This window comes from Pseudoliparis swirei, chromosome 23 (genome assembly GCF_029220125.1).
Source record: "Pseudoliparis swirei isolate HS2019 ecotype Mariana Trench chromosome 23, NWPU_hadal_v1, whole genome shotgun sequence".
NCBI lineage: Eukaryota > Metazoa > Chordata > Actinopteri > Perciformes > Liparidae > Pseudoliparis > Pseudoliparis swirei.
Window position 1 is genome coordinate 2,940,528 of NC_079410.1, and position 16,464 is coordinate 2,956,991.

The following is a 16,464-nucleotide window of genomic DNA, read 5'->3' on the forward strand; positions in this document are numbered from 1 at the left end:
TCCACGTACGTTTCTGCCACGGAAAAAAAAGATCCCAGATGTTCCCTCATGTAAGTTAGATAGAATAGGTGGTGGGGGGGGGGGGTGGTGGGGGGGGGGGTTCTTGCACCTCGTTTGTTTTTCCGGGTTGGCTGATGGTGTGAGGTCGGAGGCGAGGTCACGCTGTCTCTGATCCAGAGGAGGACCACTGCAGGGAGACCCCATGCCTCAGGCAACGATAACAAACAGCCAGCAACCAGCTGGGGCTTCTCTGAACATCACTCGTCTCAGGACCCCTGCGGACCCCCGAGGCCTCCTGCTGACCCCCGAGGGCCCCCGAGGGCCCCTGAGGACCCCGAGGACCCTGAGGACCCTTGTAGTCTCGTCTCCGGGTCCAGGCGAGGCTGCCGGACTGCCTGGCACCAGCCTCTGGCGCTGGGGAGATCTATCTCCAAGATATGAGCGGGAGAAACTCCACCCAAGAGGCCTTGTACACACACACACACACACACACACACACACACACACACACACACACACAGGACCAACCTATTACATCCGCTGAGCTAAGCATTCCCACAACGACACAAACATCCCAGGACAGAAATGCTCCTCTACCTCTTAAGTGCTGCCGTCTCTAGAGTTTAATAACATCTAAATATCTCCTTTCATTAATACCCAAATATAGAAGTCTGTGCTGCATGTGTTAAAGCTGCATTCTCTCTCCTGACCACCAGGGGACGACTCCTCTGGTTGTATAGAAGTCTATGCTTCATGTGTTAAATCTTCATTCTCTCTCCTGACCACCAGGGGGCGACTCCTCTGGTTGTATAGAAGTCTATGCTTCATGTGTTAAAGCTGCATTCTCTCTCCTGACCACCAGGGGGCGACTCCTCTGGTTGTGTAGAAGTCTATGCTTCATGTGTTAAAGCTGCATTCTCTCTCCTGACCAGCAGGGGGCGACTCCTCTGGTTGTGTAGAAGTCTATGTTTCATGTGTTAAAGCTGCATTCTCTCTCCTGACCACCAGGGGGCGACTCCTCTGGTTGTATAGAAGTCTCTGCTTCATGTGTTAAAGCTGCATTCTCTCTCCTGACTCCTTCCTATAATCGGTGGTTCACAGCCTTAATTGAGCTTCTGCAAGGAAACAAACATAAAATAATCTCGTGATGTAAACTCAAAGTCCAGACGGCATTGTGTGTCACCGTGTTGCCTTCAGGCTCCACCTCAGCGTGAGTTATTACTTCTCTTTGTGTTTCCCTCTCCGTCTCCTGAAGTGCTCGGCTGGGTCAAAGTTCAGCCTCCGGCTCCCACCGCTAACGTTGCTCATCGCTGCCCCCTGCTGGCCGCCGGTGGTCTCAACTCACTGCGCCGCAACAGAAGTGAGCCACACAGATATGATGCAAGATGACATGTCAAGACTCACACACACACACACACACACACACACACACACACACACACGCCTGCACACCGCTGTCATGCTTTGTCATGAATCAAAAGGAGATTATGACCCAGAGGCAGATTATCGTCTCTGACACACACTGTGGGGTGTGTGTGTGTGTGTGGAGGGGGAGGGGGGGCAATGTAATCTGCCGAGATTACAGTTTGGGACAAACGAGTGACTTTTCTAGCCACTCTTTCGGCGGCCTCTTTTAGCCAGATGGCGTCCTCCGTCAATCCCCACTAACAATCAAGATTAAGATTACACACACACACACACACACGCACATGCACTCAAATACGTCACACACACATTAATTAATGTCCATCTGCTAGCGGATGATATAACGCAGGCTGTCGCGGTTACAACCAGAGTTTAAGTTATTAAAAGGGGAGCCGTGGTGGATCGCTGGAATTCAGGGTTGGAGGAGCGACGGCGCGGATTAAAGTATTTTTACCGCAAAGCCACGTATCCACGGCGCTCCTGTGAAACGGAGGGGCGAGAGGCAGAAGCCAGGGAGGGAGCTTTAAGTGGACACGGGGGAGAGAGGCTGCTCCAGTGTCTCTCGTCCGGTCGTAGCCGTCGATAACCTTCGCTTGTTCTTCGGGGCCTTCGGGGGCCGCCCGGCATGAGGCGGGCGCCATGGGCTTTCTGGAAAACTACCAGGAGATCGACCCCGTCACCCTGAACCTCTGCATCCTCATCGCCAGCTACGTCATCCTGCTCCTCGTCTTCCTGATATCGTGCATCATGTACGACTGCCGGGGCAAAGACCCCACCAAGGAGTACGCCCCGGACCCCCTGCCCACGCCGTCCCCCGTCCGGCTGGTGGTGATGCAGAGCTCCCCGGCGCCGAAGGGCCGGTGGGACGCGGCCAACATGGTCGCGACCTACCACGAGCCCGCGCACCCGGAGAAGAAGAGCACGATGGTCTGAGCGCGACGCGTCGGGACTCAGCGTTGTGCAAACACGCAACCTCTTTTGTTTGTTTTCGTTTTCCGTTGTTTTAAGCGTTTATTTTTAACGTCTCCTTGTTTTTTGACGATGCTCGGATTTGACCTCCACGGCACCAGACCGGCACGGTAAGATTGATGTCTTTTGAGTGTGTGTGTGAAATCCGTCTTCATGTCACGACTAATAAAGGATCACGGAGTAAAGAGTGGTGTTGGCTTGAGGATGGTTACGGGTGGGGAGAACCAGAGAGGTGAAGGAGAGGAAGAACTTAGTCAACGTCTGAGGCTCGTTTTAGATTCTAGGAATTTGAAGACAAACAAGAGATTACTGAGCGGGGAGGTGTCACTCAGACAGACACGCACCAAACAGGAAGAGACTGAAACGACCACACAAATAATATACAACAAATAAAAGACCACGAAGAGATTCATAACGACTATGAACGGGAAAGACTAACACAAAGAGACACAGAACAACTACAAAGAGATACAAGTCAACTACAGAGAGATACAAGTCAACTACAAAGAGATACAAATCAACTACAGAGAGATACAAGTCAACTACAAAGAGATACAAATCAACGACAAAGAGATACAAATGAACTACAAAGAGATACAAATGAACTACAAAGATATACAAATCAACAACAAAGAGATACAAATCAACTACAGAGAGATACAAGTCAACTACAGAGAGATACAAATCAACTACAGAGAGATACAAATCAACTCCAAAGATATACAAATCAACAACAAAGAGATACAAATCAACTACAAAGAGATACAAATCAACAACAAAGAGATACAAATCAACTACAAAGAGATACAAATCAACTAGAAAGAGATACAAATGAACTACAAATATATAGAAATCAACAACAAAGAGATACACATCAACTACAAAGAGATACAAATCAACTACGAGTTTACAAATCAATTACAAAGAGATACAAATGAACTAAAAAGAGATACAAATCAACTAAAAAGAGATACAAATGAACTACAAAGAGATACAAATCAACTACAAAGAGATACAAATCAACTACAAAGAGTTTACAAATCAACTACAAAGAGATACAAATCAACTACAAAGAGATACAAATCAACTACAAAGAGTTTACAAATTAACTACAAAGAGATACAAATGAACTACAAAGAGTTTACAAATGAACTACAAAGAGATACAAATGAACTACAAAGAGTTTACAAATTAACTGCAAAGAGATACAAATGAACTACAAAGAGGTTACAAATGAACTACAAAGAGATACAAATGAACTACAAAGAGTTTACAAATTTACTACAAAGAGATACAAATGAACTACAAAGAGGTTACAAATTAACTACAAAGAGATACAAATGAACTACAAAGAGATACAAATGAACTACAAAGAGATACAAATGAACTACAAAGAGATACAAATCAACAAAGAGGCACAAATAAACTACAAAGATACAAAACCAGAACAGAAAGTGGCGGAGCAGCTCTGAGGTCTGAGAGGGGCTGGGGACCTTTCGCATGTTTTTTCTCAGGGGCCCATCATCTCAATGCAAACCAGGGCCTTCGAGCCAGAAAGTACTCGTTGTCTTTGGGTTCGATTCCCCTTCGCCGACACGCAGATACAGACAACATGGACGGCGTTGCTCTTGATTGGCTGCCATTGGGGGCTTAGTGTTTAACGTGTGGACGGACGTCATCGTCTTACATAACTTCTGGAAGTGTCTGTGAACAGCTGCTCGGTGGCGGAGGACGAGCAGACGAGCAGCGAGAGAAGAAGGCCTCTCCAATCATATCACTCGCTTGTTGTTTTTGACTTATTTCTATTTTACAGTGTAAATAATAATAAATTCAAAGTTCAGCTGGTTAGACCGCCTATGAACAGTATTCGGATGAACTGTATGCAACTCATTAGATGCGGCCCACCACATCATTTTATGCGGCCCCTGACGATTTGAAAGACATACGATCACCTTTATATCCTGTGCTTTTATTTTGAAGGTTTCAAATTAAATGGATTTTTGTTATAATATTAGAGAAATGTTCTTGTGTACAATATTTCTACTCTCGAATAAACAATAATCAAACGCAAAGAGAGTTATCTAACAGTATGTTCGGGAGTAGTTTATACAGCGCTTCAGTTACACCGGCCCTTTAAGAGGCGGCCATGATGTGTGTCCTGGTGCATCTATGACATGTGTATAGATGTTTTACAAATCATGTGGTAATCTTTAAGAAATACTTAAAATATACTTTATACAATGTTGTTGTTGTAACAATATGATGTATTTGCGGATAACAAATAGCTCCCACGCCACGTTAGAAACCTACGTTAGCTTGTTGCAGCTGGTTAGCATAACATCCCATCACAATTCAAGCTATCCTGACCAGCTCATACCGCTTTGGTGTCAAGATTGAAGTGGCATAATGTTTAGCTTTATGCTATGGTATTTTAAAATGACTTTCACTTTTTTTTAAATACAATTTATATCAACTTTTACGATGTCATTGGGTCTGGGGAATTTCTTCTAACTTCACCATTTAAGTTACCATTACGTAATGCCTCATTTGCAGATTTAAACATCTCAAAATGTCAGTGATGTAGTGTCATGTGATATCTGTGAAGTCATGTTTTCACCCTATAACACAATAACTCTTCTTCTAATATATACAGGACTGTCTCAGAAAATTAGAATATTGTGATAAAGTTCTTTATTTTCTGTAATGCAATTAAAAAAACAAAAATGTCATGCATTCTGGATTCATTACAAATCAACTGAAATATTGCAAGCCTTTTATTCTTTTAATATTGCTGATTATGGCTTACAGTTTAAGAAAACTCAAATATCCTATCTCTAAATATTAGAATATCATGAAAAAGTATACTAGTAGGGTATTAAACAAATCACTTGAATCGTCTAATTAACTCGAAACACCTGGAAACACATTTTCAAATGTTTGATTTTGTTTTGCTGTTATAAATCTTTTTTTTTACTTGGTCTGAGGAAATATTCAAATTTTATGAGATAGGATTTTAGAGTTTTCTTAAGCTGTAAGCCATAATCAGCAATATTAAAAGAATAAAAGGCTTGCAATATTTCAGTTGATTTGTAATGAATCCAGAATGCATGACATTTTTGTTTTTTTAATTGCATTACAGAAAATAAAGAACTTTATCACAATATTCTAATTTTCTGAGACAGTCCTGTATATTAGGGCTGGGCACGTTAACGCGTTAATCTTGCATTAACGCATCAATTAATTAACGCCGACAATTATTTTATCGCGCGTTAACGCAGGTTTTATTATTTATTTTCTTATTGTAAAAGTGTGTTGCTCACAGGCTTTTATTTTGTAAAAGTCTGCTACTGATTGCTGCGGAACCGGAAAAGAAAGTCATTCGCGGTTTAACAAACATGGAGAATCTCAACAAATGACGGCAGGTATGAGACGCCCTCAAGACACACGTCACACGGAGAATACACGAGCTGGATGACAAGGAGAGGACTGCAAAAGTGACAGCTTCACAACGTGCACCCTGTTGCTCTCACTGGGGACGACTGGACATCACTCGGTGACCACAATGACCTCGGAGTTATTGTGCATTATATTGATGAGAAGTGGGGGCTGCATTCACATGCCCTGACTGATGAAAACAGAGGAGAGACATTCTGCTGAATCGTGCGCGGGACACTTTACTGAAGTTGCACAGCAGTGGAATGTGTTAGATAAAGTCACCACACTGAACACAGATAGAGCACCAGAGATGATCGCTGCTGCGAGACGACTGCCTTTGATCATGTCCCTGCTTCACGCTCAGTCTCCAGCGTTCTGTCACAGTGTCTCTGCATCACTGCGTTTGACAATGTCCTGACAGATTTTATGGCACTTTAGTTCATATGGCAGGACATTTAAAATAAGTGTCAAGTTCTAGGAATTGACAAACTGCACTGAAGGTGTTTTCTGGTGTCTCACTATAACAGGGACAACACATGTTATGGCACTTTCATTCATATGGCAGAACATTTCAAATAGAAGTGCGTTATACACTACTTTTGAATTAATTATTGGATTTTGCATATACAAATGCGATTAATCGTGATTAATCATGATTAATCAGGGAAATCATGCGATTAATCGCGATTAAAATTTGTAATCGTTGCCCAGCCCTAATATATATATATATATTATGACGCTTTATGCAGAGGTGTTAGTTCTCACACCATTCAGAGACTTATTTATACACATTTATTAATAAATACATAAATATATAAATAAATATATATATTATGAAGCTTTCTGCAGAGGGGTTAGTTCTCACAGCATTCAGAGACTAATTTATACACATTTATTAATATATATATATATGTATATACAGTATATATACACAAATATATATATATATGTAGATACAGTATATATATGTATATATATATATACATATATATATATATATACAATGCAGCTTTATGTAGAGGGGTTAGTTCACACAGCATTCAGAGACTCATTTATATATATATATATATATATATATATATACACAATGAAGCTTTATGTAGAGGGGTTAGTTCACACAGCATTCAGAGACTCATTTATACACATTTAATAAATCTCTCTCTATCTCTATATATATATATATATATATATTATGAAGCTTTATGCAGAGGGGTTAATTCACACAGCATGTAGAGCCTCATGTATACACATGTATTAATATAAACTATATATGATGAAGCTGTTGCTTCCGAACATGTGTTTCGCGCTCAGGTTTTATGGATGTTGAGCCTCTGGATCACATCTGTCCTGCGCTGCAACAGAAGGTTCTCCGGGGAACCGAACAGAACCCTGTAGCTCAGAGTAATCGTCCTTCTGAGAATCTGAGGCTTAATCTGCTGCAGCTGGTGACATGTTTATGTACTACATTTTTATATTTAGAAGTATGATTCGCTGGATTTTCTGCTATGAAATAACACCAAATATTTTCATTATATATTATGTAACACAACATGAATTTATTAAAACATCATTGTGAACTTGTTTTACTGCAGATGAATGAGGCTTTGTACGTATTTGTGTTGTTAGTATTTGCAGACAAACATCATCCATTAATAAATCATTTTTGTGTTCAGAATATTGAAATAAAAGGGAGAAAACTAATTAAATGTTAATTAATGTATTAATTTGACCAAATAAGTCCAACAATGTAAATGATTGAGAAAGAGAAAAGGTTCTTTTTTGACAATAATAATATAAAACACAGGTTAATTTGGTATTATCGTTCGGGACACCCGATGGAGGATTATGCATGCATGCATTACCATTATTAAATACCGTTATCACTGTCATGATCAAGCTGGATTACAGAGGTATTGAGTACATACATATTTAAATATGGGTTGTCCTGCAGTGGACAGGAGAAGCTGCTGGACTCCAGCCTGTTGGAGCACGCGATGACTCAGGAGCCTCGGCTGCAGGATTATTCACCGGGATGCAGCAGCAACTCCCTGTCACGCTTCAGGGGTCACGCTTCAGGGGTCACGCTTCAGGGGTCACGCTTCAGTAGTCATGCTTCAGGGGTCACGCTTCAGTAGTCATGCTTCAGGGGTCACGCTTCAGTAGTCATGCTTCAGGGGTCATGCTTCAGGGGTCACGCTTCAGTAGTCATGCTTCAGGGGTCACGCTTCAGGGGTCACGCTTCAGGGTCACGCTTCAGGGTCACGCTTCAGGGGTCACGCTTCAGGGTCACGCTTGAGGGGTCATGCTTCAGGGGTCACGCTTCAGGGGTCACGCTTCCAGGGTCACGCTTCAGGGGTCACGCTTCAGGGGTCACGTTTATAAAAAATGAATTTTTTACATTTATTTTATTTATTTTATTTATTTTATTTATTTTATTTATTTTATTTATTTTATTTATTTTATTTATTTTATTTATTTTATTTATTTTATTTATTTTATTTATTTGAATTTTAAATTGAGATTTATTTTGTATAAGTTTTCAATTAATTTAATTTAACAATCATTTATTTTATTAATTTATTTATCTATTTTAATTTTAATTATCTTGTTTGTTTGTTTTTCTCATTGAAAGTTAAATGTTTCATCTCAAAGGGGTTTATTACTAATAAAATAATTTCCATGAATGAAAGCCATTTAATTATATTCATGGAAAATAGTTATACATTTTAAATTTAAATTATAAACAGACCATATATTTTATGGATTTTATATTTGTTGTACAATATATGTTCTGAGTGTGTTCAGACCATATCTATAGAGTCTTCACAGATATATATATATACTTGACCTTTCCACATAGTGATATCTGGTAGATTTCCTTTTCCCGTCACACGAGGTTTAATTACAGGCGACGCATTCGAGCATGAAAACACTAAACCAATTACGAGGCCGTCTAAACCCACCGTGACACGAGAAGCCTCTTTTATAATAAAGGTCGTCACCTTTGTGTCTGACCTGCAAGACCACGAGGAGCCGGTCAGAAGCTCCATGACGAAAGAGAGTCAACGAAGAGTCAACGAAGAGTTAACGAAGAGTTAACGAACACATGAGTGGGTTTTGTGTGGTTTAAAAATAACCTCCGTGGACCCTGTACTTTAACCACACAGGTGCTTCCACCTGTTGAGCCCGGTTAGAGGCCTCCTGGGGGCCTGCGTGGGCAGGCAGCTTGATTGACAGCTCACTCGTCCCGCCCCATTTGCCATCTGCAGAGGCGGGACTCCCTCGGGTCATTCTGATTGGTCCGTGGAGTTTGGCAACTTACATTAATCACGTATCATGATCATATTCATCGATCTTATCATTTCTTATGAGGAAAAGAAGAACCGAGATATCCAGATGAATTCAGTGGATTCTCCAGAACCGTATCCGTTAAATTCCTCGCACACGCACACAGGTGCTCGCCGTTACTCTGGATCATCAGACGTGTGCAAAAGGTCGAAGGTCGGAGCGATAAACAGGAAACTCCCCGATGTCGTAAATCTCGTGTAATCGAGGCCGTAGAGCGACAGGCAAAGTGCATCCGTCAGGACTTTTTAATGATCGAGTGATTTACAGGTCAAAGTAAAGACAAGGTGAACTCCGTCAGATCCACGGAGCGCTGGAACTCCACCGTGAAGAGGCTCCATGGGGGGTCGAAGGGGGGCGGGGACCCCGTCAGAGCCACGAAGGCCTGAGGATGAAGGGGGGGGAGGAGTCTGAAGAATGTCCTCGAGTGATGTCACTTGAGTCAGGCTTAAGATTTCCATGATGAAAATGGGAAATACAAAGTCTGTGATCTCTGGACGTCACCGAGGAGCCGTTGTCTCACAGCGACTGTATTTTATTATAATAACCGACGCTCTTTGTGCGCTTTCTCACCAAAAATATAGCAACATGTGCCAAATGTTGTCGCTCGTGGCCTTTTTTCTAAATAATAACGAGGAAGTGTCACATTAGAGGTGTTACAGCATGGGGGGTCAGGGGGGTCAGGGGGGTCAAGGAGACACCGTGTCCTGACATGGGGCCTCCGTTGTCTCTGCTGATGTCCTTTTACAGCCAGCGTCACACAACGAGCTCTCTTTGTCTGGATCCATCCATTCTCCTCCCTGACCGGCGCCACAAAGGCCCGGATCACTTTCATTGAACAGGCTTTTGTATCAGTTATTTGTATTTTTTAGAGGGTTTTCTGACATATATGAGACCTTTTTACACGAGTACTCATTTGTAATTGAAGATAAAGTGGATATCTGTGTCTGCTCTAAAAGAAAAAACACTCAAAGTGCCCAAAGCTGTGAAAGCACACGCAGAGGGTTCATGCGGTTTCTTTCTTGTTGTGTGCAGCTCGTGGACTTCATTGAGATGAGGATTTCACTTTGAGGGGAACATAAGCCCCCCGCTGGGTCTGAGAGTCACTGATCAGGTTACATGCTGTTATGTAACCGAGCGGTAGTCCGTGCTGCGTCACGTTGCCCCTGTCACATAGTTCATTTAGAGAAAAGATTAGTTAGATTTAAACCTCGGATAAGTCAATGTGTGTTTGACGAGAACACGCTTTGCTTGAATTCTATTGCTTAGATTAGATCGTTATTAGTCAAGATTAATTACACTTTGGGTTAAAAGTGAGTTTTCTAGTTTTTACTCCTCATTTACAAACTTTTTCTGAGTTAAAAATCATTTTAAAAAAAAATTGTTTTCTCGCTGTCTGATAAACAACCAATCCCACAGTTTCAAATTATTAATAATTAAGTTAGCATTGCAGCAGTTAATGTAAAGACATGCGAGTGATTTTCAATTTAAATGTCACAATAAATCTTTACATATATATATATATATATATTTTTAAAATATATATATATGTATATATATGATCTATGAGGCAATATGAAATGATGTGTTAACCATTATTATTATTATTATTATTATTATTATATCTTATTTTCCTTTTGTAAAGAAAGGAGATAACATTTAAAAAAGGAAGAGAAACAGTCAGTAAAACAAAATACAAATAAAGAGATAAAGAAAATAATGAAAAATCTGCAATATACGTGACGGGGTTTCTTTATTAATCTTTTTATCTTTCCTGTAAACGATCGATCTGAACTATTCTCATTTATTATCCACCAGAACGAGAAGTCACTCTCCCCTCCGTGACTCCGCCCACCTGACATCTGATTGGCCTACGTGCCCGGGGGGCGTGTCACCGCTCATTGGCTCACACTGCCGTCACTCCACATCTCGCCGTAGGTTGGGGAAAAAGAGAAAAAAAGAAAAAGAAAGAACTCACATTTCCAGTGGCGCGGCTCGGCGGGGGGGAGGTACCCGGCATTCACCGGTGTTCGCGGGGGTCTTTTTTTCGGTTTGTCCCGGCAGCCGCTGGCCCTCATGGATGTTTCCAGCTTGAAGAAGAGACAGTGAGCCGGCGTTTTGTAACAGAATGCTGCTAAGAAAAAGGCTAAAATGGTGCCTTTGTAGCGGGGGTATTGGCGCTTCCGGTGCCTTGTAGCTGGAGCTAAGCTAATGCTAACGCGCCACCGTTGGATTCCGTTGGATTCCGTTGGTTTCCGTTGGTTTCCGTTGGTTTCTCAGGGCGTTTTTTTTTTTTGCTGGCGGTTTATTAAATATTATTTTATTTATTTATTTTACACGTGGTGGAAACGGGCTCTGAAATGAAGAGGGTGAACATCTTTCAGAGGTTTGTGAAATGTCAAATATTTAAACAAATATAGCCATATATATATATATAACATGTATTTATATATATAACGTTATGTATGTTTTAGCATTTTAATATGTTTGGTTGTTCATATCAGTGTGCCGTTTTGATAATGATTGTTGTTCATTTGTGCCAACATATGATCGATAATATTGATTTTAGTAGTTTGAAATCAACAATTTCGATGATTCACAATAATAAGAAGAAGCTTCTCTGATATTAGTGGATTTAATATCACTGTACATTTAGTTTATTTTAATTGTTCACTAGTTGGGGCAAAACAAGACACTTTGGCTCTGGGGAAATTGTTTATATTGCAATTGTATTGACTAAAATGATATAAAGATGATTAATAGATGACAACAAATGTTAGTTTTAGCTCTAATTTGAGTGTTAGAGTTTAACAATTTCAAGAATCTGTGATACATCAAATGCAATTTAGTTTGTTACCTAATGCGTAGTTATGAATATAACTACCTTGATTTTATAAAATGTATATTAGCCATTGCATCTCAAATAAAAATAAAATAAACTGTCATATTCATCATATTACACATGAGGCACTATTTACAAGTTATTTTCTAGGTAAAGATTAGATTCCATTATTTATTTTCTGGTATTTTACTTCTTATCTCCCACCTTGAGAGCTCTTATGTTTGTTTTTCTGATTTAATATCTACGTATCGCACTTCATATCCACGAAGCATTCGCCGATTGTCGCTTTGTGTTCGTAATAGATAACATCCGTGTATCAAATAGAAGTGTTGCAGTCGAATCGGCATTCGCACTTTGTTTATTGTTGTTTGTTTGTGTGTTCCAGGTTCATGAACAGACGGGCCTCCGCTAACTGCCGCTACCAGCCCACCTGCTACGAGCACGCCGCCAACTGCTACACCCATGCAGTGAGTGGCCGTGGTCCACGCCGTCTGGGTCCGCACTGGTGTCAAACACAAGGCCCGCGGGCCAAATCCGGCCCGCCGCATCATTTTATGTGGCCCCTTCGGGCTTGAAAAACATGTGATCCCCTTTTCTTACAGCAATTGAAGAAAAATTTACCGTGCTTTTATTTTGAAGGTTTCGAATTGAATGGATTTAAGTTGTAATATTAGAGACATTTTCTTTTGTACAATATTTCTACTCTCCAATAAGCAAATGCAAAAAGAGTTATTTAACAATATGTTCGAGGAGTTTATAAAGTGTTTCCGGCCCTTTAAGAGGGCGGCCATGATGCTGATGCTAACGGATGCCCTCCATGTTTGTAGTTCCTCATCGCGCCGGCCGTCGTGGGCGTGGCGCTGCTGCACCGGCTGTCGGACAACGGCTGGGAGAAGATCACCGCCTGGGTGTACGGCGTGGGGCTGTGCGCCCTCTTCCTGGTGTCCACCGTGTTCCACATCATCACCTGGAAGAGGAGCCACATGAGGTGAGGAGGAGGAGGAGGAGGAGGAGATGGAGGAGGAGCGATGGAGATCCACCATGTTCGCAGCTCGTCTCCTGCGTGCTCTGAGATGATGATGCAGCGCTTCAGTTCACGTGAAGCTGCCGCTGCAGAAGTTTAATATCTCACGTCACTCTTCTGCCACCGCCTCTAACTTTTAAAACATCGTGAAAACAACGATGTGCAAACTCAGAAACGCGACGCGGCCGCCGAGAGAAGACCGCGAGGAGATGAAAACGTCCCGATCGGCGGTAAAGCGTCGCTGTGGCGATGTTCTCCGGGGGAGCCTGAACGCACCGTCGTGTCCCGTCTCCCGGGACGAGTCGTCATGACGACGTCTCGACGAAGCCAAGCGATAGCGAGCGGTCCTCTAGTGTCCCACGAGTGCATCGGAGGTGAAATGAGCCGCGGCGTGACCTCTTGAGATCAGCGACTCGTCGTTTCTCAGCGTCTACGGGATTTATGTTTAGATTAATTAAAGACGTCTTTAAAATCCTGTTCATGAGGAACTTTCTTCTCTTCACGTTATCGTTTCTCTGAACTGCTGTTTCTCGTGTGTGTGTGTGTGTGTGTGTGGTCCGCGACACGACTTCTGTTTAGACATGTAAACTTTCATGTCTACAAATGAGAATATAAGAATATTAAATTTGATCCCAAGCAGAAATACCAACAAATACAGATAAAAACTGGCAGATTAATGGAAGATCTATTTGTGTGTGTTTCAGGTCCATGGAGCAGTGCTTCCACATGTGTGACCGCGTGGTCATCTACTTCTTCATCGCCGCCTCCTACACGCCGTGGTGAGCAGCGCACTCTGTGGGGGGGGGGGGTCAGGTGAGGGGGGTCAGAGGTCGTGATGGAAGCCTGACTCGTGTCCTTCGTCCTGTCAGGCTGAACCTGCGTGAGCTCGGCCCTCTGGCGGCTCACATGCGCTGGTTCGTGTGGCTCATGGCGGCGGCCGGCACCGTCTACGTCTTCAACTACCACGAGAAGTGAGTACGGGGGGGGGGGGGGGGTGACCACCAGGGGATCTGGATATATAGAAGGTACCAGAGAAACATATTTTAAAACATTTTTGTTGTAAATCACTCCTACAACATCTGGAATGTGAAAGGCTCCAAAAGTCTCGTTTTATTTAGCTTGTAAGGTTTTCACTGAGGGGGATTTAAATATCTTTTTATTAAGTCCTAACTTTTGGTGGAATCTCAATTAGCAGTGAAGGGAAAACTAAGTGTTTTAGTTGTGGTGTCCGTGAGTTTGGGATGAAACGATGAATTTTGGTTTAATCCAGAGAATTTTGACATTAATCCACAATGAAGAAAAACAAACCGATTATCAAGGAGAGGACAAAACAAAACCGACTTGCTTTCCATCTCCATGCTGACATCGCGTCAGATCACAGAACGCTCAAAGAGATTTACAACGTAAAGAGAAGTAGATTTGGTTTGGTCGACCGGAATACAGAAAGTGCTCTGGTCGACACGTCTGGACATGAACGCCGATGTTTCCATCGCGTTGGGCGAGTCAGTGAACGCCTCCTCGTCCGTGTGTCTGCAGGTATAAACTCGTTGAGCTGGCCTTCTACCTGATGATGGGTTTCTTCCCGGCGTCGGTCGTGACGTCAATGGTAACGTCGTCGTTTATGAATATATTAACTCCCCTTTTCTCTGTTCTGCCTCTCTGGCCCTCAATGTAAACATGTCAACATGTCAACACTGTTTCTGCTTTAGCTCTGGAACATATAGTGTTGTTTGAGGGTTGTTGCATCTCTTTGGGTTCTGCTGCCCTCTAGTGGCGCCGATGAGTATTGCAGGCTGAGCCCCATTTAAAATACCCCGCCCCCCCCTCGTCCCCGCAGAACAACACGGACGGCCTCCAGGAGCTGGCGTGCGGCGGCCTCCTCTACTGCCTCGGCGTGTTCTTCTTCAAGAGCGACGGCGTCATCCCCTTCGCCCACGCCATCTGGCACGTGTTCGTGGCGCTGGCCGCCGCCGTGCACTACTACGCCATCTGGAAGTACCTGTACAGGGCCAGCGGCCCGGACGCCCTCCTCCAGTTGTGACCACGGGGCCGTGGGGGGGGGGGGGGGGGACACCGACTCCGACTCCCTCACAGCCGTGAAGTTTACGCAACTAATGACCGTGAAGTGTTTACCGTTTTTTTTTCTTCCAACGATCAAAAAGCTGTTTTGTACGACTTCAAACTGAACGGAGGACGTTTGACTTTGTACGATGAACTTTGTCACTTTCCGTATTCGAGGGGATTTGATAGCGAGTCCTTTGTATCGTTTTGAAAGGGGTCACATTCCTCTGGGGGGGGGGGGGTCAGAACCATCTGAACACGAGTGGAGGAGGAGTTAGGTGCGAAGAATCCAATGTTTCCAGAAACGGGCAAATCCAAATTGTGACTTTGCTTTTGATAAATAAATGAATAAAAGAACCAAAGATTTAGTTTACAAAACAACTTTGGAGACGATTGGAGTAAAAATGAGGAACGCCGGCATCGAGGAGGCCGACGGGTTCTCCGGGTCCAGAGTTATCCTCCTTTTCTTTTGGGAATCTCTCTCCTCTGATTCCATCGTCATCTGATCCACTCGTGCTTTGTGACCTTTTCCTTTTTCCCTGTCCAAATCGCAGTCCTGAGGCCTCCACCGCTCCTCCTCCTCGGTGTTTAGCGCCCCCTGCTGGTGGCCAACAGCGTTTCACGTGAGCTCAATGAGCCAAACCGATGAGAGAGAATCGGTTTGTTGAACGCGAGGAGAAACTGTCGCGCTCCACGTCGTTATTCACGTGAGCGACCTGGTCCCTGGTCCGGTGTCACGTCTCCACCGGTCCCCCACCGGGACCGACGGTTCGACTCTGGATTCAGAAGCTCGTCTTTAGTGAACTTTATGTCCCCGTGTTTGATCTCCGAGCGGAGCGAGTGCACATTTCTAACTTCTTCATAACCACTGAGTGTTTTGGAATGTTTATATCTTCTGTTCATTTTCCTGGAGAAGAAACTTCTCCACTGGGCGTCAATGGTGCTGCTGACCCAGACCCCCCCCCCCCCCAGTGCACCTTCTGATGTCACAATAAAAACATGAAGACCCCAACAGCTGCTCTCCTCTTTTAGACGTTCTCGTCCTGCAGAAAAAAGAAACACCACGATAAGTTATAAGAATACATGGAGAACAAATATTTGTGAATTTTCTTTTTGTGAAAGAAACTAAATAATAACAATTATATCAATATAATTTATATATAAAAAATTTATTTTTTTATTTTTATATATATATTATATAGATTTTTTATTTTATATACATTATATTTTTAAAATATATATATATTATTTTTATATATATATATATATATTTTCTTTAAAATATATATATATAATTTGCAGTTATTTAATTTGTCCCAGTGCACCATTACAAGAATCTAACTTTATTTAAGTCTAGATGGCA

General features: G+C 42.6%; 2 protein-coding genes across 3 annotated transcripts; both read left to right on the plus strand.

Moving 5' to 3' along the window:
* Window positions 1–121: 121 nt before the first annotated feature.
* Window positions 122–2,361, plus strand: si:ch73-256g18.2 (small integral membrane protein 36). The gene has a single exon (XM_056406767.1). The coding sequence runs from the start codon at window positions 2,065–2,067 to the stop codon at window positions 2,356–2,358; it is 294 nt and encodes a 97-aa protein (XP_056262742.1). The 5' UTR covers window positions 122–2,064; the 3' UTR covers window positions 2,359–2,361.
* Window positions 2,361–16,113, plus strand: mmd (monocyte to macrophage differentiation-associated). Of its 2 annotated transcripts, none has more exons than XM_056406745.1 (7): window positions 2,361–2,504; window positions 12,402–12,483; window positions 12,844–13,004; window positions 13,745–13,819; window positions 13,910–14,011; window positions 14,577–14,646; window positions 14,878–16,113. In XM_056406745.1, exons 1-7 carry the CDS (start codon window positions 2,467–2,469, stop codon window positions 15,079–15,081), a joined length of 732 nt encoding a protein of 243 aa, XP_056262720.1. In that variant the 5' UTR covers window positions 2,361–2,466; the 3' UTR covers window positions 15,082–16,113. The 2 variants fall into 2 exon arrangements, with proteins under 2 accessions (XP_056262720.1, XP_056262721.1); XM_056406746.1 differs by lacking the exon at window positions 2,361–2,504 and adding an exon at window positions 11,156–11,560.
* Window positions 16,114–16,464: the final 351 nt, after the last annotated feature.